General features: G+C 35.6%; 1 protein-coding gene across 4 annotated transcripts in view; it reads left to right on the plus strand.

Annotated features, from left to right (window-relative positions):
- Positions 1-23333, plus strand: part of LOC123677436 (voltage-gated potassium channel subunit beta-2) — a 121208-nt gene that overhangs the window by 91562 nt on the left and 6313 nt on the right. For 2 of the 4 annotated variants that reach the window (XM_045613940.1, XM_045613941.1), the window contains exons 4-10: positions 15040-15278; positions 18488-18598; positions 19573-19669; positions 19875-20002; positions 20557-20769; positions 21875-22020; positions 22295-22635. In XM_045613940.1, the coding sequence (XP_045469896.1) occupies positions 15040-15278; positions 18488-18598; positions 19573-19669; positions 19875-20002; positions 20557-20769; positions 21875-22020; positions 22295-22606 (1246 nt within the window). In that variant the 3' untranslated portion in view covers positions 22607-22635. Of the gene's footprint in view, positions 1-3469; positions 3731-7369; positions 7447-15039; positions 15279-18487; positions 18599-19572; positions 19670-19874; positions 20003-20556; positions 20770-21874; positions 22021-22294; positions 22636-23333 lie in introns of those variants that run through there. The other 2 variants (XM_045613939.1, XM_045613942.1) reach the window with 2 other exon arrangements.

Raw genomic sequence — 23333 nt, forward strand, 5'->3', positions numbered from 1 at the left:
TCTCAAAGTGATCCAGGTTTTACCACGCGGTCCCGAAGTCTTACCTTGATTCCTTACTTGTTGACTGTCTTATCCGAATTTTATGCCTACGTGATTTCTTATCATCCCTACTTCATCTGAAAAGTGTTTGGATACAGAAAGGAACTCTTGATAATTTGTTTGTACCTTTATTGGTGACTATTGAAATTTTACAGTTCAGATTGATAATGATTTCCCTTGAATGTCAGTCTCTACGTGAATTGAATAAGAAGTAATATGTATAGAGTGTTTATTGAAATTGTTTTAAAAACAAATCATATTCTGAAAATCTTTCAGAATATTGAGTAAAGTGTTTTTTTTTTATTTTCTTCCTTTGAAAATTATTTACTGTAAATATTTCGGCTTTGCATTAAATCTTCAACAATAAATTTTGCATAAATTTGTCATAAAGATGGATATACCATATCTAGCCTAAGAATACCTTCTTCGACAAAAAAGTATAGTATATAAACCATTGTGTAAAATTTGGAGAATATGAGTATAAGTGGTTTTTTTTTTTGAGAATTATTTAGTGTAAATGTTTCGGCTATGCATTAATCATCTTCAACAATACATTTTGCACAAAATTTGATATAAAAATGGATATGCAATATCGTTTCTTCTAGCCTAATAATACGTCCCTCGACAAAAAAGTGTAATAACGGGTGTTTTTTTTCGAGATATATAACTTTAAGTTAGCATTACTGTTCAAGATTGGAACCGATTTAACAGCTGTCAAGTGAATTATTCTCAGTTTGGTTTGGCAATTCATCATGAATAGACTCACGCCTGAACAACGCTTGCAAATAGTGCAATTTCATTTGGAAAATAATGGTTCTGTGCGGAATACGTATCGCGCACTACGTCCATTTTATTTTGTTCAGCGATGAACCGCACTTCTGGTTGAATGGCAACGTCAACAAACAAAACTGCCGCATTTGGAGTGTAGCTAATCCTCAAGTGTATGTCGAAACACCGTCACATCCAGAAAAACTGACTGTTTGGTGCGCTTTATGGGCTGGTGGAATCATTAGTCCGTACTTCTTCAAAAACGATGATCGCCAGAACGTTACAGTCAATGGTGATCGGTATAGAGACATGATTACTAACTTTTTCATTCCTGAATTGAACAACCATGATGTCTAGGAGCTGTGGTTCCAACAAGACGGCGCAACATGTCACACAGCTCGTGCCACAATCGATTTATTGAAAGACACGTTTGGTGACCGCCTAATTTCACGTTTTGGACCTGTGAATTGGCCTCCAAGATCTTGTGATTTAACACCGCTAGACTACTTTCTGTGGGGCTATATGAAGTCATGGGTCTATGCGAATAAGCCACAAACCCTTGACCATTTGGAAGACAACATTCGCCGTGTTATTTCCGATATACGGCCACAAATGTTGGAAAGAGTCATCGAAAATTGGACGTCCAGATTGGACTACATCTGTACAGTCAAGCCACGGTGTATAGAATTTATACCGTGGTCAAACATGATTATTAGATGTGGCGCCACTGTGCTCAACATGGCAGCCTGGCAAACTCCCCCCCCCTGTCTCAACAATTACACCCCTAGTAGGAGAGACTGAGAGGGTACTACGCTCTCTCTGGTCCCAACCGTCAAGTGATCAACACGTTCCAGTTAAGTAACCACGCGCCGCACACCACAGTTGTAAACCTTGTAACCAAGCAAAATATACCCGTAAACCCGATACAGTCTATTTCTCGTTCCCGAAAGGGTAGTCCTTCATGCATGCAGTATTCAACATCCGAACCAGCCGTGGCGGTCATATGCCAGAAGTCATATTTAAAATGTAATGCCACAAGATTATCTTGCGGATAAATAATACTCCTGTCAATCGAATAATCCATCGTTGCTTTATTGCAATTTAAAGTTCTATAGCTCTAAAGAAACACCCTTCATAAACCATTGTGTAAAATTTGGAAAATATTCCGTATACAGAAAGGAACTAATTTGATGTACTTTTCGTGCGAACTATGGGATCTTTACTGTTCAGATCGATGATTTGAAGATATAAATTAAATGAAAAATTTAAGTGGGTGTGTATGAAGATAGTTGTCAAATTTTTCTAAAGATCTTTAAAACTATCGAAATTGCAAAAGGTTTTTGATTTTATTTCATTGCTTGACTAACGCTTCGGAAATTTTTCAATGTGAATGCTTCAGCTATGGCTGTTTGATTGATTATTTCTCACTAGTTTTTATTCATCACTTCGTTGGCGAAAGAGTCTTCTACGAAAAAAGCTTAAATATGAGATGTACTCAATATAATTATGAAAATCGCATGAAAACCCCTACAGTAGTTTCAGACATTGTGTACATACAGAAAAATGTTTTTGATTATTATACTAAATGTACAGGTATGTAGTTTATACTGGTTTACCACATGTCAATTCCCAAAATCTACATACTATGAAAATAAACATAAATCACGGAAGTAGCGTTGCTACTTGTAAGTGATGTTCTTTCACTTCTACATATCAACGAGGTCACAACAATGCTGATCAAAAATAACAATAAAAAAGAACGAAAAACAATTATCTAACCCCAGACAATTTACATTCCGAAACATGTTAATATGTAAAATACCAAAATTGAACGAAATAAAATTGAAAATTCGTAAATTACGGAAGCATTCGCATGAAAGTATGTATATAATTTTTTTTATAATATGTCCTTAGTTCATAAAAATTCATCATCGAATGAAATAAAACAAAATTGTTTTCTATAAATATTTCAATATAAACAACAATTGTTATGCCAAGCAGAGGCTTCTTCAGGTTAATTTTCCATCTCGACTGTTATAAATGTAGAAATGTAAAATAATACATTTGGATGGCTATAATTGAATAAACTCGTTTGATTTAAATAATCTTTAAAATGTTTGTTTCATGTTAGAGGTATATCCACATTTGAGTAGTATAAAAATTAGGAATTTAAAAATTAAACAGGTTTTTTCAGTCATAGCTATCTAGATAATGTAAAATAGCTATAATTCCGAAATCATGGCATTAAGATGGGAAACATTAAGTGAAAAATATTCAATATTTATCGAAAAAAAGGGAAAATATATACAGGGTGATTAATTTGAAATAACAAAGTTCATTATGAATCCGGAAAAAGGTGAAATCTGGCAACAATCATATCACCATAATATTGGTCATGCCACGAAATCCTTGCACACCAGAATCTATAAATTTGTGCAATCCATTTCTGAGACAAATGAGGCGTTCTATACTTAAAATTCACTCTGTATAATTCCTAGGAATTTTTCAATCTGAGGTGTCTTTCAAGCAACACTAAAGCGTCAGATTATGCAAGCATAAAGAATCCAACGAATTCTACTGAAAACTTGCGAAATTATTTTAATCAATAAAAAACCACAACTAAATGAAGTTCACAAAATTATTCCTACATATTTAATTACAGATTTTCTCTAATTAAGCAAACTAGGAGTGCCTATGCTAAAGTTTCGATAACCTCGATATAAATAAATATTAATTAGGAAACTTCGATCAGAATAAGATATTAAAAAAACACCAAAACGGCTTGGAAAATTAGTATTTACTATCTAGTGCTCAGTTAAATTAAGATGTCACATTATGCGTTGTTCAATCTTACAAGCAACGACAACAATAACAATGACCACAATATTGGGGACAACAGAAATATACCTACAACGATATACAGGTAATTTTTCCCTTGTAGAAAATTTGCATGTTTGATAGATAGTGGATCTCTTTGAGATATCTCTTAGAATTGATTTAATTTTCTTCCGGTGTGTCTATTGAAAAATAATTTTTATCAGATATCATTACTCGTCAGAATATCACGCCCTTATTGGACTTTATATCTTCTATTTTAATATAGTATTAAAATGCCGAAGGAAAGTTGATAAAATAGGCAAGAATAATTAAGGTTTGATTACTCTGGGTTCACGTCACTCGGGAATTGAAGGGAATGAAGAAGCTAACACACTTACTAGAAAAGGACTACAAACTCCCTTTATTGGCCTAGAACCTTTCTTTGGTGTAGGTAAATGAACCTACAAGAAACATGTTTTAGAAGAAGAAAAAAACCGAATGAAATGCACTCTGGCTGAATCTATCTCTGGGCTGATCAATCCAAAAAGTTTCTTCGGAACTTTGGTAATGCGAGATCTAAGAAGTATATTAGCAAGAATATGCTACAACTCCTGACTTTGTTCCTTACAGGGCATTGCCGCCTCAAGAATCATCTCATGAGAATGATTCTAGCAGAAACGACGAGTGCAGATTCTGTGGGAATGAAGAACTCCATATCAACTAGTGAAGGAATGCCTCGCCATCACTAGCCAATGCAAAAAATGGTTTGGACTAGAGACTTGTGGAAGTGAAGAAGTAACCTCCTTCAAGCAATCCCAGATACTAGAGTTCATTAGAACTCTGGAACTGGAGGACGAGCTGTAAACTACGACGAGAATTAGCGAGAATGCTATGATGGGGGCACAACATACCAAAAGATTGCGGTGCAATGAAACTCCCCTTATGGCAAGTTTCATAATAGAAAGTAAAGTCTCCTTCAGAAATGAAACGTATTTGTTGAGTCAAGTGAATTTCACGCGAACTTTACGGGCAGTTGAATATTTAGAAAGACGCATTTAGGTCGAAAAACCAACCCCTGCAGGTACAGCAAGGGCTAAAAACAGAACAGGAACATCCTTGGCGCTACATATGGTCATCCTGAAGTAGTCACATCTAAGGGCAAGGAACGAAGACGTGAACCAATCAGGGACCTGGATTGCGCTTTGGTATGCAAAATCAAAGCGACTCTAAACATCCCCAGGAAATTGGGGTACCATATTCAGTACGCTCGTAGCTGTTACCTTGAAAACACATAACTTGTACAGCTAAATTCAATATATTAGTTAAGAAATCCGGTGTTTCATTATTCTAATCAATAGAATTCAAGTCGACTCAATTTTCCAAAAAACAGTATTCCAATTTCAAGGTTAAAGGAAGCTTTGGAGTGTCCCTTCACTCCTTCTATTATTCAATTTCTAAATGAGACTTTATTTTCGATTATGAAACTGGCCCTTTAATCTAAATCTAAAGATCACTTCAGTGCTTTCCTTATTTTGTTTTTATATTCTACCTGAATTTCTTATAGTTCTGACTTCACAATCAATACGAAAGTTTGAACGCAAAATATCAATCTGGTCGGGTCTTCAGTCGTTTAAAACAAGTTGGAAGTCTATAATTCTTGTTTCAAAATATGTGTCCCCGAAGTTCAATTATTGTGGAATACAATAACTAACTTAATCTGCAAACTGACATGACTCGAAGAATAGATTTATACCTATATTCACCACGATCTCATTTATCACTTCATTGGAACAATTTTGTTGAGGAAAAGTTGAAGATTAAAAAAAAATTTTGAAAGTAGATTTCCTTAGTCATCAAATGTTATTCCTCATCTCATCATCAGATACATATTGCACATTGCAGAAAGAATCAATTTGTATTGGAACATTTCAGCCGAGGACAGGGAGATAGTCTATACCGGAACTAGAGCGGACTTCATTTCAATGCTTTCCTCATTTTTTTTCAATTATCTGCTTGAATTTGCTATGGTTATGACGGCGCTTTCAACACGCATTTTTGCACGAAGCTTCAAATTGCTATTCTGTATATACACGCAAAACTCGGACGTATCTGTTGTCACTGAATTATCAGATTTTATTATGGTTCTGATTATGATATTCACATAACATTTTGCAGGGAGCTTGAAATAAGTAATATCTACATACATGTCAAATTTCAATCTTATCGTATCCTTAACCATGGAAATATTCTCTCCGTATTTTCTATGGTTCTGATTGAGTTATTGGCTTGAAATTTTGGCTTGTAATAAGAATTTATTATGAAAACTCAAAATCTCAAATTCTTATCATTCGCGGGAGGTTTTAATTTTCTGCTTTAATATGAAGAAATCTGCGGCTGAGGCTCATCGAATGCTCTCAAACATCTGTGGCGAGGCCGCTATTAGTGAAAGAATGTGCCGAAAGTGGTATAAATGTTTCAAAAACAGTGATTTTGACGTCGAAGACTAGCATAGAGGTGGAAGGGGGAAGGTTATCGAAGATGCAGAATTGGTGCATGTCAAACGCAACAAGAATTAGCAGGATCATTGGAAGTTACGCAACAAGCCATTTCAAAACGCCTGAAAGCCATAGGAATGATTCAGAAACAAGAAAATTGGATGCCTTACGAGTTGAAGCCGAGATATGTTGAACAGCGTCTGTTTGCTTGTGACCAGCTGCTTGCAAAGCAAAAGACGGAAGGCATTTTGACATCGCATTGTGACTGGAGACAGAAAATGGGTTTATTACGCAGAAAACCATTGGGATATCCCGGCCATACTTCCACGTCGACGGCCAAACCGAATATTCACGGATCCAAGTTCATGCTCAGTATCTGGTGGGACCAGCACGGTGTAGTGTATTATGAGTGGTCAAAACCAACTGAAACAGCCACAGGCGATCGATATCGAACGCAATTAATGCGTTCCAGCCGTGTAGAAAGACCGCAATACAATGAGCGACATGATTAAGTGGTTTTACAGCATGACAATGCTCGAGCCCACGTTGAAAAAGTGGTCAAGACATACTCAGGAAGTCCAAGTCCACCTGCCGTATTCTCCAGACGTTGCTCGCTGGGACTATCACTTTTTTCGATCAATGACACATGGCCTGGCTGACCAGCTTTTTTTTCACAATAAAGTCTGTAATTTCGAAAAAACGGCGGAAGCTAAATTGTACGCCTATCTACATAATCATGAAAGTCCAAATATTTATTACCATGAGTGTACTAAATACAATATCGTTCATCGCAAAAACTGGTCCAATAGGTTCGAAGTTATATATTTTCATTAGTATCTAAATATTAGGGTTACAACCTTTTTCCATTCGAGCTATTTTGACCTTTAGAATCACATCCTGCATAATTTTATATTGAAAAAAGTCGATTATTAGACAGTGAGTTCTACTGATGGACATCCTCTTTATCGATTCCTTAAAACGATGGACGTATAATCATCAAACTAGCTACCCATTCTCCTACCAAGCATTAATAATTCTTCGATCCATTTACTTTGTCCTTTTCCATGTTACACGAATGAATACTTATAAAATATTTGAATGCATATAAAGCTACTCGGGTCGATATTAGTGTTAGTTACCTCTGTATCTGAACCTTGTAGTTAGTTACATGCTTAACTGTCCAGAACGAAATGGCACTAAAACAATTTATAATTGATAACAGTCGTGTTTTGAATTGAGCAGTTTCGTTATTATTCTCAATAAGGTTAAACCGAGACTAGAGGTGATGTGTGCTTTATATTTTCATTTATCTAAGAGAAAATTGGAGGTGAGTGAATTATGCGTTGACAAAATGAATATTTCGATATTTGTATTCGTATTTATTTTCGATTATTAGAGAGTATTTGAAGGAATCTTAATTGTTTATCATTTGATTCTAGGCAGTAAGGACTGAAATCCTTTCTCAATGTTTTTATCAACGTCGTGTAGCAAATAGTTGTAATCAATAGATCAACAATTAAAACAAACTCTTAATCCAAGGAAAGTTTTTCATAATTGAATTCATGATAAGATCTATTCACACCAGCATAATTAGGGGACCGGACTCCATAAAGTTTATAGTTCATTTTCCGTTGAACCATTTCGCCTATTTTTTGAATTTCAGCTTGATTCCTTGAGAACATAAATGTTCAAATACCGTCCTCAGTCACTTTATTCCTTGTTAACAAAAAAATTGAAAGTGAATCGGTGACAGAACACTCAAATGTTGTCTCACCTTTCATCTTTATATTTATCGCGATATATTAATTTTGACAGAAACTACAGCTCTTCTAATAATAATAATAATAATAAAGTTTATTTGCTTTCAACACAACCTAATATAATATTCTAATAAATATTGCAAATAAACACGATGATAGAGGCTCACTAGAGGTTCGCCTGTTAGTTCTGAAAAAATAATACAAAAATTCTCTTCCTTGAACGTCGTGACAACAGTATACAAAAAAAAAATTCGTTTGGTATGAACAATAACACAAATGGAATAGTTTCAGTACACTGTCAAAAATGTGTATAAAAAATGGCAATCATCAATTTGATTTCATTGATACAAAGCACTTTTTCGTCATTTTAATGAAATTTCATTCTTAATCTGTACTGAATCCTTGTTCATCAATATCAGGATTCTGAAATTGATTGTGAGTGTTCGTTGTTTTCATGAAATATTCATTGGATATAAAACTTTGTGCATTATATACTAACTGACAAAGAAACTGCATAGCAAGGAATAAATGATTGAATTTGGAGAAAAAAATCGTGAAGGTTTTTTCATGTGAACAATTTTTGTTACTTTAATATTGTAGTTATTTTCTGCAAGTTTTCTGAATTTTACAACAAACCAGCTGTTCAAGGATATTCAAAGTCGATGTTTAGTTATTGTTAGAATGCCTAGAGCACGTGTACGCGGAATTTATTGCCGCTTAGTGAATTTGAAAGAGGTCGAATTATTGGTCTACGGAAAGCGGGGTTGTCATTTCGAGAAATCGCTAACTACTGTTATGAGATGTTGTCAAGGGTGGTTCGAAAATGCCCAAAATCGAAAAGAAGTAGGCACCGGACGTCGAAGGGGCACAAATGACTTACGACGTTTAAGACTTACGGTCATTAGAAACCGATTTGCAACAACTCGATCTTTGGCTGATCAGTGGTTAGGAGCCATTGTGTAACTATCCAAACTGTTTACTGCCGGATAAGGTCTTTAGGACTGCAGCATTATCGATCCCATCTCTCACGGTTGAGCATCGCCGGCAACGATTACAGTGGTGCAGAGAACGTCAACATTGGAATGTGGAATGGCATCAGGTCGTCTTTTCTGATGAATCTCTATTTCTTTGGGTACACATGATGGCCGAAGAAGGCTTAGACGACATCGGGGAGAAAAATGTGAACCTCAGTTTGATGTTGAGCGTCATGCACACCGGACAGTAGGCGTTATGGTATGGGGTGCTATTGCACATGCAAGTAGGTCACCTTTAGTCTTCATTCGAGGTAACATGACAGCGCTGCATTACCTTCAAGAAATAGTGGAGCCATATGTTCTCCCTTACCTTAAACGGCTCGATAATCCAATATTTCAGCAAGATAATGCCCAACCTCATGTTGCCAGAGTTAGTTTAAACTTTTTCGAAGCGACCCATGTGAATCTTTTGGCATGGCCGCCCAGATCCCCCGATCTTTGGCCCATAGAGCATGTTTGGGACATCATGAGTAGATGGCTTGGAAATTTACTCGAGCCCCCTCGGAGTTTGGCGGCTCTGAGACATGATGCACAAGTAGCTTGGTATACTATCCCTCAAGAAGAAATAGACCATCTTATTGCATCAATGCTGAGACGTGTTGGGGAGTGTATGGATAATCGCGGTGGACAAAACATTATTAACAAATTTATTAGAAAAAATTGTAAACCCTTCGTTTTTTATCCAAATTTCAATCATTTACTTCTTGCTATACTATCTATGTTTTACCAAAAACAAATATAATTTAAACAGCTCCTTCTGTGTCAGTTAGTATATCAGGGGAGGCTCACCTTTTCTGAACATTTCATCTTTTCATTCATTGGCTTATATTAAATTTGACAAAAACTTCAGCTTTTCAAATAGTTTCAGTACAACGTCAGAAATGTGTTCATTCTATTGAAGAATGGCAAGTTTTAACTTGATTTCATTGATACAATGTAGTTTTTCGTCAATATAATGAAATTTCATTCTTTAAAGTATATCTGTGCTGATAAACTATTTGTTGTTTCGATGAAGTTGGATATAAAATTTGGTGCATTATATGTATAAAGTCGTACATTAACTCCTTCGGAAAATTTCAATGAACAGTAGTACATTATTGATAAAAAGGCAATGAACTGAACATTGGTTCAATGCAATTGATTCGATCATTACAATGTTCAGTAGTGCAAAGTAGTTCATCAACTACTTTGCATTGTATTAATTCAATGTTTCTGATGTCCATTGGTTAAAAAATTATTATTCATAAAAACAATGGAGTATGTATTCCATGGAATTTATCTAAGTACACTTTTGGTTGAGTGAATCAATTGAAATTAACTTTATGAGCTTTTTGATTCAAAATATTATTTTTTTGTTGAACAATGTTACCATATGAAGTACTGTTATGTCTCTCAAAATTAAGATATCGCGATAAATAAGGATAGAAAATGTTCGGAAAAGATGAAACTATATTTGAGTGGTCGAATACCATCTCATAGTCAACGAATCAATCCACAGATTGTTCTGAATAAAACCTTATTTTTAATTTTTTTTGTTCACCCCTGTATTAAAAAATACAATCTGAACAAACATGTTTCCGAGGAATCAAGCTACAATTCGAAAAATAAATTGCTAAAATCAGCCAAAGGGTTCAAGAGAAAATGAACTCTACAAACGTTGAGATTTTGTGGCGTGCTTATAATTGAACAAAGACAGTATTACTGTTTAGAAATGGAAGAAAAGCAATTTGAATCGAATTAATTGAAATTTATTTAGATACTTGACCACATAATGCTCTTCACCTATCACTTTCTATGATTTTCACATTGAAAGAAAGCTTAACGGAATTTTTTTAGCATAAGTTTCCAAACAAGTTTCAAACTTTTAGAAATTATGTCTCTCCACTCCTATTGGCATTTTATATTATTCAAATGGTTGCCCCTGATTTCTGGGAGATTGTACCCTCATAAAATTGCATTCACAAGATGTCCCCTTCATCCTAAAAATTGAGCAGCCTCAGCGTATTCTGCAAAAACTCGCCTTAATATTCGACTGGACTGTTTCATATGCCCCTTCATTCTAAGTAGTAAAATTGATTATTCTGAAATGTTATTACCGAGCTGTGGAAATGCTACTTTCAAAGCTTATCCGTCATTCTCTAGTCTTCGACTTTATTGCTCGCTATTTTATACTTGAAACTCGACTATATTTTAGTAGTTCTCTTGATTAAACGCCTTTAAATCCATCCAATTCTGCTCTTGCATCCATCTCGGTTAGTTAATATCTGAATCTTCTGAATAATCTGATATAATAAATCAAGAATGAAATTCAGCACCAAAATTTATTACCCCGTTTGTAACAGACATTTTACCACTGTTATAAAAAATCTGAAGGAGGTTTAAATTGATGCTCCAATATTTTAATACCGAAAAACATATTGAAGTACAAAACGACATACGAATTGATTTCTAACTCAATAGAGGAAGACTTGATCTTCTGAATCCGAATAGGAATAATAATTCAGGCCAATAGACATTTTGGTGCTTCTTCTTCTTCTATTGGTGCCTATCCTCTGTGGATGTTGGCAATCACATTGGTCCACATTACTTTATTGACAGCCGCTCTGAATACTTGAATGGTCCTAATCCTTGCCCATTCCCAATTTTGCTGCTGCGATTTTCTAACTGCTCTTGTTTGAATTTTGGGTGCATAATCAGAAATAGCCTATCTGATTTGTCTATCAGATCTATTTGTTGAGATATGCTGCATTTGGAATTCTATGATATCTCGTTCCTATCGCCTGTTTGAAAAAAAACACATGGATTGAGTATTTGTTATGAAATTTATATACATTATATACTTATCACTTAAAAAATGTCCCTTTATATACTTTCTAGCATGGAGTGTACTAAGGAGGCTCCAAGAATCGTCGGTCATCGACTTGATATTGATCTTCCATGGTCTTAACTCCTAATATCTTGATGGAATCTTTTTCTTTTATCGAGTTTTTCCGTACTAATCCTTAACCTGACAAGTACCCAAAACAATTTCCATTTCGATTCTTCAACAAATTGCTTCATCATGATATGCACATTTTGCCATAGTTGCGACTCTGTCTCACCAATACCTTGAATAATTTCTGCTTTCAATGTATCAACATTTCGAAGATTATTCTTGTAAATCAGCGCTTTCACATAGCCCCAGAGAAAGAAGTCTAACGGTGTCAAATCATAGGAAACTCAAAACTAATTCTAGGAAATCTGGAAATAACACGATTTGGACAGTTTGTATGTAGCAGTATAACTGTTAACACAATCTTGTTGAAACCACATGTCCTCGGTATCAATATTTTCCAGTTTTTGCCATTAGATTAGATTAGATTTAATTAAGGAGGTTACGTTTCACTGTGACCTAATGGTCTATTGTGCCCCCCATCAGAGCTATTCTCTCCATAAGGTGATCTACAGCTCGCCTTCCAGTTCCAGAGTTCTGATGAACTCCAATATCTGGGATGGCTCCAAGGAGGCATTCCGTCACCAGGTGATCCGAAGTTTCTTCCTCCTCCCCACAGAATCTGCACTCGTCATTTTCTGTAAGACCCATTCTCATGAGGTGTTTCCTAAGGCGGCAATGCCCTGTGAGGAGTCCAGTGAGGAGATGTAGCATATTTTTACTGAGATCCAGATACTTCTTAGATCTTGTGGAGTCAAAGTTTAGAAGAAACTTTTTGGAGTGATCCAGACCAGGAAGATTCCGCCAGAGTTTTTCACTTTCGGTTACCTCCTTTTCCTGAAACTCTTTCTTGTAGGTGCATTTGTCTACACCATAGAAAGGTTTCGGGCCGATGAAAGGAGTTTGTGCTCCTTTTCTGGCAAGTGTGTTAGCCTCCTCATTCCCGAGTGGCATGGAACCCAGACTAAAAAGACCCTGTTATTCTTACCCATTTCATTAAGTTTTCTTCGGCACTCCAATACCAATTTAGAATCGATGGTATGTGATCTCAGTCCTTTAATTACAGCCTGACTATCGGAATTTTTTGGTTATTGCCATGAAAAAAGTTGTGATATTGTCGCAATATCTGATATCGTTAACGGATATGGCTTTTCCTGCATCATTTTGAAAAAGTACAGACCAATCACACCACCAGACCCTTTCTGGATGTGTTGGCTTATCTTGGATAACGCGAGGATTTTTCTCTTTCCTGAAATATGACAGTTTTGTTTATTGACGTACCTAGCCACAGATCTCGAAATTGGTTTCGTCCGAAAAGAATTAGTTTTTTGAGAAATTGCCTTTTCGTTTCAGTTTCTAATTGGCAAAATCTCGACGCATGGAATGATCTTGTGGCAGTAATTATAGTGTCAATTTAACTCAAAAATTAAACTCTTAATTGTTATGAACGTCGAAAAATTGACGAGAGCCAGCGGCAACACTATTACTCACAACAACAATATTTTCTTCTAAACGACCGGCACGAACATATTGATGTCTTTCTGGACCAGTTTTTTTTCAATTTCCGTAATACACTCATTGTCAAAAGTCTTGGCCCCCCTAGGTTAAAAGTGTTAAAACTAGGTTAAACAATCTATGACTGTTCTGGAAATGATATGAATATTTTCCTCTATTCAACTGCAGTATATTTGATTAAAAATCCTTGTTTGTTACCCTTTGACGACTATATTTTTATGAATAGCGAAGCTTCAGCTGTCAAATTACGTTATATGGATGGATTCGAGGGTTTAAGTGTGTTACATAGGTACGTACAGTGCATCCCATTTTGGGCGAGACAGCCAGGTTTCTCGCTTGTTATTTGAGATAGAGCTTTGTGGTTTTCACGTTCCTTTCCTACTTTTTCGTGAAACTCAAGTTGGTCTTATCAGATTTTGCATAACTGTTTCCGTTCAAGAGATACAGGGTGATTTTGGAAATTGATACTTTTCGGACCCCTCCTTTATCTCCGAAGTTATTAGAAATAATGCTGAGGTAAAAACTACGTCTGAATCAGAATTCTGCGTAGAATCCAGTGGCGTACTCAAAAAAATTTTTTGGGGTATGGTTTTGAAGATTCAACACAAACCTATATTTTTTTTAATGGAACACCATGTATATCATTATTTCGTTGAATTCGTTATTTTTTTGCCTTCGAAATGATGTATGATACTATATAGGTAGGATGTTCAAAAATGTAAAAAAAACACTAGAACATCAAATAATGACGATTTTTTGTTAATGGGCCATGCATTTCCTATGTTTCAATAAGAGGATTATTACTTTTGATTTTAAAAGTAGTAGGTCATTGATGATACAAACATCCTTGTTGTTATTATGGCTACTCTGCATTTGGGAGCATTGTTTTATCAAGTAGACATTAGAGGGAAAAAATCAATCTGATCTAGCTGTCATCGCTATGTATTATTGTTATTATTATTGATTCTTCTTTTATATGGGAAATCCATTGCCCATTAACAAAAAATCGTCATAATTTGATGTTTTAGTGTTTTTTTTACATTTTTGAACATCCTACCTACATAGTATCATACATCATTTTGAAGGGAAAAAAATAAGGAATTCAACGAAATAATGATATACATGGTGTTCCATTAAAAAAAATATAGGTTTGTGTTGAATCTTCAAAACCATACCCCGAAAAATTTTTTTGAGTACGCCACTGGATTCTACGCAGAATTCTGATTCAGACGTAGTTTTCACCTCAGCATTATTTCTAATAACTTCGGAGATAAAGTATCAATTTCCAAAATCACCCTGTATCTCTTGAACGGAAACAGTTATGCAAAATCTGATTAGATCAACTTGAGTTTCACGAAAAAGTAGGACAGGAACGTGAAAACCGCAAGGCTCTATCTTAAATAACAAGCGAGAAACCTGGCTGTCTCGCCCAAAATGGGATGCACTGTACGTTTGAAAACACAAGTTGAAAGATCCTATATTATATTCGTATCGTGAATTATTGTTATGTTTCGACCACTTCAAACATGACTGACAAGAAGTTTGAGTAATATGAAATCTCTAATAAAAACCATGTAATTTATAGGTTGAATCACAGCTTTGTCCAACGCTTTCTTTATTGCTGAGTACCTAAAAATATCATAGAATTGCACCAACCAACTCGATGTTTGACCTTGCAGGTGTAGAGCTCCCATAGCGAGTCTGGACTGTATGGAGGAATTCAGTGCTGGTAGTGCCTTGAGCGCTCTGGCCGACAGACAGGATGGTACCATCACCAAGGAACAATTGCTGCTCAGCGGATTGTCCCATTCTGTACCCACCGCCCCCCTTCAGCTAAACAGGCAAACCTCAGTGACCCCCGGCCTTAGATATAGGAACCTTGGAAAAAGTGGCCTTCGAGTATCGAATATAGGGCTAGGTGAGTTTTCTTAAGCGTTTCGAGTTTTTAAGATTGAAGTGAAGTAAGCAAGGCAAAGAAAATTTCTCGTTTTCGAAACACCTAAACGTTTTTCATTGTTTATATTGATAATAATAATAAACTTTACTGTATGTAAGGCATATTGAACTCAAGCATATACTTGTCGTTGAATTATCTTTTATTCCACATAAAAACAAATATAGAATAAATATAAATTTACATATAATGGGTGTTTTGTTTCGAGGTATATAACTTTAAGTTGGCATTACTGTTCAAGATGGCGACCGATTTAACAGCTGTCAAGTGATTTATTCTCAGTTTGGTTTGACAATTCATCATGAATAGACTCACGCCTGAACAACGCTTGCAAATAGTGCAATTTTATTTCGAAAATAATGGTTCTATGCGGAATACGTATCGCACACTACTTCCATTTTATTTTGTTCAGCGATGAAGCGCACTTCTGGTTGAATGGCTACGTGAATGTCTAAACACCGTTATATCCAGAAAAACTGACTGTTTGGTGCGCTTTATGGGCTGGTGGAATCATTGGTCCATACTTCTTCAAAAACGATGATGGCCAGAACGTTACAGTCAATGGTGATCGGTATAGAGCCATGATTATTAACTTTTTCATTCCTGAATTGAATAACCATGATGTCCAGGAGCTGTGGTTCCAACAAGACGGCGCAACACAGCTCGTGCCACAATCGATTTATTGAAAGACACGTTTGGTGACCGCCTAATTTCACGTTTTGGACCTGTGAATTGGTGTAAAGTCATTGGTCTATGCGGATAAGCCACAAACCCTTGACCATTTGGAAGACAACATTCGCCGTGTTATTGCCGATATACGGCCACAAATGTTGGAAAAAGTCATCGAAAATTGGACGTCCAGATTAGACTACATCCGAGCCAGCTGTGGCGGTCATATGCCAGAAAGCATATTTAAAAGGTAATGCCACAAGATTATCTTGCGGATAAATAAAATTCATGTCATCGTTGTTTTATTGCAATTTAAAGTCCTATAGCTCTAAAAAAAACACCCTTCATAACAATAAGTAAACACGCAATAACAATTGATAATTGACAACAATACAAAACATCTACTTGATGAAAATTCTGAAAAACAGTAAAATGCGCTTTCATAGAGTTATTTCCTTATGGCTGATTTGAATTTTTTTCTTTCAAATTGGAAGAAAGCTCATTAAACCCGACTGGAGCTGTATAGAGAAGTGATTTTTTGAATGAAGAAGTAAGGTGTGAGAATTTTTAACTTTATACTGATTGCCTCAACCTTTAGAACGTATGCAGGCTAGCCCTGGGATACAGCTCCACCTCAAATATTTTATTGAAGGAACCGTCAATAATGATTTGGCTTTAAATATGGTTCTAAAAGAATCCAATGGTCTAAGTGTGAAGAGCTACCGAATTATTCTTTTTTGAACTACAAATATTCTATGCCATTGAGAATAATCCAAACTATAGTACACAGTAATCAAGAAACACTTCTCCAAGCAGTTTCTCAGATGCAACAGTGCAAAATAAGCTTCGCCTAAACATCAAAAAGCTCACACACCACGGCAACCTAAATATCAACCTACTCAGAGGTCCATCCTGAAACCATCAGAGCTACATCATCAGTATACATTTTACTACGTCCTTGATCGATAAAACATGGCAAGTCATTAATAAATAAAGAAAATAAAAGAGGTCACAGATTAGGCCTGGGGAACACCCAAAAATAAGATAAGGTTTTATTAGGTTAAAACACCAGCAAAAGCTTTCAATCCCCTTTAAATTTTTGATCAAATACTTCTAGCATATTCGTTTGAAATAAATATGAACGAATAAATGATTTCTGTACTGTATCTGAGAAATATTCAAGCCTTCAAAATTGATTCTGAATTCGAGGAAAGCCTGACATAAAGTCAGAAGCTTCTGTGCGCTCATCTATACAGGAATATGAAGTCTAGAATGGCCCAATTGGAGCACTAATGAACGAGCTCCCAAAAGCTTCTAACTTCACGTCAGTGCTTCCGTATTGTTTTCGATATTTTGCTTGAATTTTCTATAGTTCTGACTAGCCTTTCGAAACGAAATTTGGACGAAGTTTGGAATTGTTATTCAATGTGTACATGCAAGCAAAATATCAACTCCATCAGATCTGTTTGCGGGAGGTTTCTTTAAAATGAAGAAATCTGCGGCTGAGGTTCATCGAATGCTCTCAAATACCTATGGTGAGGACGCTATCAGTGGAAGAACGTGCCGAAAGTGGTTTTAATGCTTCAAGAACGGTGCTTTTGATGTCGAAGATCAGCATGGCGGTAGAAGAGATAAGGTTTTCGAAGATGCAGAATTGGAGGCAATACCTGATCAAGACTCGTGTCAAACGCAACAAAAATGGACAGATCCATTGGAAGTGACGCAACAAGCCATTTCAAAACGCCTGAAAGTCATGGGAATGATGCAGAAACAAGGAAATTGGGTACCGTACGAGTTGAAGCCGAGATATGTTGAACGGCGTTTGTTTGCTTGTGAACAGCTGATTGCAAGGCAAAGACGGAAGGGATTTCTGAATCGTATTGTGTCTGGAGACGGAAAATGGGTTCATGACAATGCTACACCCCATGTTGCGAAAGTGGTCCAGACATACTTGGAAACGTTCAAATGGGAATTCCTACTTCACTTGCCGTATTCTCCAGACGTTGCTCCCTCGGACTATCACTTATTTCGATCAATGGAACACGGCCTGGCTGACCAGCACTTCTGGTCTTATGAAGAAGTGAAGGATTGGATCAATTCGTGGATCACTTCGAAAGATGACCAGTATTTTCAATGCGGGATTCGTAATCTGTTCGAAAGATGTGAGAAAGTAGTGGCCAGCGATGGACAATACTTCGAATCATAAATGTATAACCAGTTTTTTACAATAAAGCCTCGAATTATTATATTACGGAGTTTGAATCCGGGGATATTCGTTTCGAAATCATAATAGTATCAAATTTGTATTTTATTCGTGACTCCTTCAGAATCAAAATTCACTCTCTTCTATTAACCGATGCTATTGACAATGGAACAAAGAGGATAAATTTTCTTTGTCTTCCCTGAGACCCTAAATTAGAAATCCTAGATCATCTAATATTTAGAATCAAGAAGCACGAGTTAAAATATTATCGTAGTTCTTAGGATTGCATTCGATTTTTTAGGAACATGGCCTACATTTAGCCCTAGCGTAACAGAAGAAAAAGCTGAGCAAATCATTGTACTAGCAGTTGAAAGTGGTATCAACTTATTTGATTTATCCGAAGCACATTCTGGTAATTATTCAAATCTCTTGCATGCTTGAGCCCTCACCTTAACCGATAAAAGTTCATTAAATTGAATCTGAAATCATTATTATGGCGAAATATTGGGAAGAAATTCATTATTTTGGGATAATGTGCTTATGAAAATTGGCCTCATGAATATAAACGTTTTCTACTAAATATTCAAAGAGGATTTCAAAGCGAGTCCTGCGAGAAATGTCGATATTCTATAACGATAATTACGTTATCTTCATAAAACACTCACCGAAAGTAAAATTGAAAATTTGAATTTTTTCTTTGGGACGAGAGATATTGTTGAGATATGAAATTTTTCATTCTCTGGTGTACACAGTTTTCCTTGAAGTTCATATTGAAAATGATCTTAATGATTTCAGATTAACTATTTGCATACTTGATAATCATTGCGACTAGATGCTTTTTCCATAGTTTCTTAGAATTCCACTAAGAAATGTAGATACTTCAACCCTCACCAATTCTGTTCCACTTGTCACCACTTGTTTGAAAAGGGTTGCAATTTAGAACATTCTTCTAAAAATGGCATTTACTCTGAAGAATAATTGCATATAATAAGTGATCTGGACCCTAAAAATAAAAAGTGCTTTTATATAAATAATATTTGAAACAATATACCTCCAAACTAAAACTCCTAGTAAAACAGAGTAAAAAGTGGTTCAGAAAAAGAACACGAATTCTCATACCACAGAAATTATTGCAGAAAAATACAATATTCTGAAGAATATCCTTATGTAATGAAAGGTCTAGTAGTACAATATGAACAAGTTGTTTTTCTGAACTATTTCATCTGAAAACAATTTTTTTGTTATTCTTGATATCTTTCGAGAACAAAATTGTGAAACAGATTTCTTGAGGGTAGAAGTTGAAGTTTCTGGGATTTTCTTAGGAAGTGTGCTTGGATCCAATCTTTTGAATTGGTTTCATGAAGTTAATCTGGAATATGTTTGAAGGAACAAGAGCGGAGGTTGAACTAGGCAGAATTCTACAAAGAAGAGGATGGAAAAGGACAACCTATATTGTTACAACAAAAATATATTGGAGCACGAGGTGAGTTTTCTGAATTCGTAGCAGAATCAAGGGATAACATTTAAGGATACATTAAAATTCATGGAAATATCAGTTTGAAAATAAATAAGGAGCTACAGTAATAATATAAGATATAGAAAATATAGGATGTAGTTCTACTGAAAAAATTCGAATAATTTAGTGAACATAATTACAATTGGTAATTTCTAATATTTCAACTTTTCAGGTCAGATGAGCGAGGTCTGTCCAGAAAACACATTATAGAAAGTATTAAGGCAAGTCTCATGAGGTTGCAGTTGTCTTATATAGATGTTGTTATGGTACATAAAGCAGATCCAATGTGTCCAATGGAAGGTATTGAATGTTATTCATTCTCCAAGATTTCCTTCTCTTATACGTAATATTACTAGAATTTGAACATGAAGATCTTTTTTAATTTCAACTATACACAAATTTATTCTTTCTTTTTATTTCTTAATTCTTTATTTACATTTGGTGATCAGTTACTTTTCCAATATAGATATTTAACAAAGCTTGAATCCCTATGAAGCTGCAAAACGTACCTGCCTAGATATGCCTCCTCCTATGCTGTGTCTCTACAAGAGTTTTAAATGTACAATGCATTTATTTCATCATGACAGGAGACTTTACTGAGAAGCACAAACAAAAGATTAATTCAGTAATACAAGTAACCAAATTAATTCATTGAAAAAATATATATTTCTTCTAATAGAATAATCAGAAGAAAAACAATTAAAAAGTAACAGTTAGATATAAAGAAATAACAAAAATAAAAAAGAACTACCAAAAATTCAAAATACCAGAGAAACAGCAGTTATTGCATCTTCCTATTGTTATTTACTTATTTCTTTCATCAATCCTATTGAAGCGTCTTCCTCAATTTGCAGAGGTGGTCAGAGCCATGCACTATGTGATATCCCAAGGTTGGGTTATGTATTGGGGTACAGCCAGGTGGTCCACCGTAGAAATTATGGAGGCATATACGAACTGCAGGCAGTTCAACTGTGTTACTCCAATAGTGGAACAAACCGAATACCACATGTTTTGCAGGGAAAAATCTGAACTTTATATGCCAGAACTTTACAACAAGATTGGCGTTGGTGAGTAGAATCCTTCGAATATAAAAATCGGTCAAAAATAGTACTTCAGTTGTGATTAAGAAATGATGATTTTTATGAGTTTGAGAACTTCAACTAATCATACAAGACAGAAATATTTTTGGAAATGATTTTTTATGATTATAATCTCATGGTATTTTGTTATATATGATTTCCGGCATATGTCCGCCGCGGCTGAGAGTTTCATAGTCTATTAGATCAGTCCAATTTTTCACTACTTTTTCCAACCAACCTGGCCGTATGACGTCAATGGTGACTTGAATATTGGCTTATAACACTTCAAGAGTTGATGGTTTGTTGGCAAGAACAATGATGTAGCTTCATAAAAATCTCTGTTTTGCGTAGTGCGAAATTTAACTCGAAGCGAGTAAATTTCGCGAGTCACTTTCGCGAGTAGAATTTCGCTCTTGTGATCGCAGCTTAAAACAGAGCTGACACTTGAAGGAGGTAAGTTTTCGACAGCGATTTAGGTTGAAAAGTTTAGACGATCGACGTTGGAATAGAATTTCTGATTTGATTGCTTCCTTCTCTTACTCATTCATTTTTCTTAGTATGTTATGTTGAATTTGATTATTTTGTTCACTTTTAGGAATATCATTGATTTTACTGTTCTCATGAGAAATTCTTCATTTTTTACGTTGTTCCTTAACTTAATCCCTCAGCAAGAGAACTCTACACCTCCACGTTGTTTCTTACTGTGCTTCAGATTTCTACAGATATACTACATTCAATTTTCACTGAGTATAAATTTCAGTTCATAACATTATAATAATTATTGAATTCACCATTACTGGATTGTTAGTTATACATGCACTTATATCTTGCTGGCTAAGTAAAAACATTAGTGGTATAATTACATTTTTATTCGTCTATGAAAACACGAGCCCCCACTGAATACGTTACTTATTCTTTTGTTTTCTTGTTATTGTTAATAAGAGAAATTTGGTGATTCAAGATGCAAAAGAAACTATAAATCACTCATCATTATTTCCTTAGGCAATATTTTTTACTATTGTTACTTAAAACAGATTTATAAGTCGAAATTATTCTCAATTTTATGGTCTATTCACATAAAATATTTCTTCAGGTTTGATGGCATGGTCACCTATATCCATGGGAATGTCCCAAGGAAAAGATGAAGGCACGATGCAACTATTTGCAAGAGCCAGTTTCAAGAACAAATACAGATCTTTCTCTTGGAATGAAGATGAGACTGGGCCTCTGAAAGATATTGTAAGTTACGCTGATATAATCAGGATCATCAACATGTTTTACCTACTGAAAATAGAGTCTTGTTATATGATACATTTTAACTTTGTCGTCAATATTTGCTCAAACAGTATACTGTTACATCAGTCTGAAGCGTAAGTTTCCTGTCATTAGGACTCAGTAATGAAATATACCAAAAAGGAAACGGTTTCTCTTTTGAGTTTTTTGTCAATGGACCAAATACATCTTCCATAATGAAAAAAAACAATGTTATGTGATCTATCAAACGCTTTTGCAGAACTTTGGATGGGTAAAAGAAAAAATTCAACCGGACGATACCAGACGTCAGTGTGAAAGAATGAGAGATCTCAGCGTCTTGGCAGACAAGTTGGGATGTTCGATAACTCAGCTCGCCATAGCCTGGTGCTTGAAGAATGAATCCGTTCAAAGCCTGCTCCTTGGGGCGAGCACACCAGAGCAGTTGTACGACAGCATCCAAGCTCTTCAGATCGTGCCGAAGTTAAACACGAACGTCATAACTGAAATCGAGAGAATTTTGGAAAATAAGCCTAGCAGGCCGCCTATGGTATCTACCCTCGCGCTTAGATGACAATCAATGTGCCCCCCTGGCTCCATAAGGTGAGTTTCAGTCATCATTTTATTATCAGTGAATCAAAAAATTCTCATATGGTGTAACGAGAATTGTCAATCTTTGATGCTTTAGAGGGTTTGCAGACAATAATATACTAATTGACTAAGAAACTGCATAAACCAGAAGGAGCTCTTTAATTTTTTTTCGGTAAAACATAGATAGTATAGCAAGGAGTAAATGATTGAATTTGGAGAAAAGATTCGTGGTTTTTTCATGTAAACAATTTTTGTTATTTAAATATTGTAGTCGTTTTTTGCAAGTTTTTTTTTATTTTACTACAAACCGAGGAGATCCAAAGTCGATGTTAAGTTGTTGTTAGAATTCCTAGAGCACGTGTTTGCAGAATTTATTACCAGATAAATGAATTCGAAAGAGGTCGAATTATTGGTCTACGGGAGGCGGGGTTGTCATTCGCTAACCGTATAAACAGAAATCCAACTACTGTTGTGAGATGTTGTCAAGCTTGGTTTGATAATGCCCAAAATCGAAGAAGAGTAGCCACCGGTCGTCGAAGGGGCACAAATCAAGTTCAAGATCGTCGTCTAAGAATTATGGCCATTAGAGACCGATTTGCGTCAACTCGATCTTTGGCTGATGAATGTTTAGGAGAACAAGGCCATTCTATAACTGCCCGAGCGGTTCACCGCCGGATAAGGTCTTCTGGACTGCAGCATTATCGACCCTA

The sequence above is a fragment of the Harmonia axyridis genome, chromosome 4 (genome assembly GCF_914767665.1).
Source record: "Harmonia axyridis chromosome 4, icHarAxyr1.1, whole genome shotgun sequence".
Taxonomy (NCBI): domain Eukaryota; kingdom Metazoa; phylum Arthropoda; class Insecta; order Coleoptera; family Coccinellidae; genus Harmonia; species Harmonia axyridis.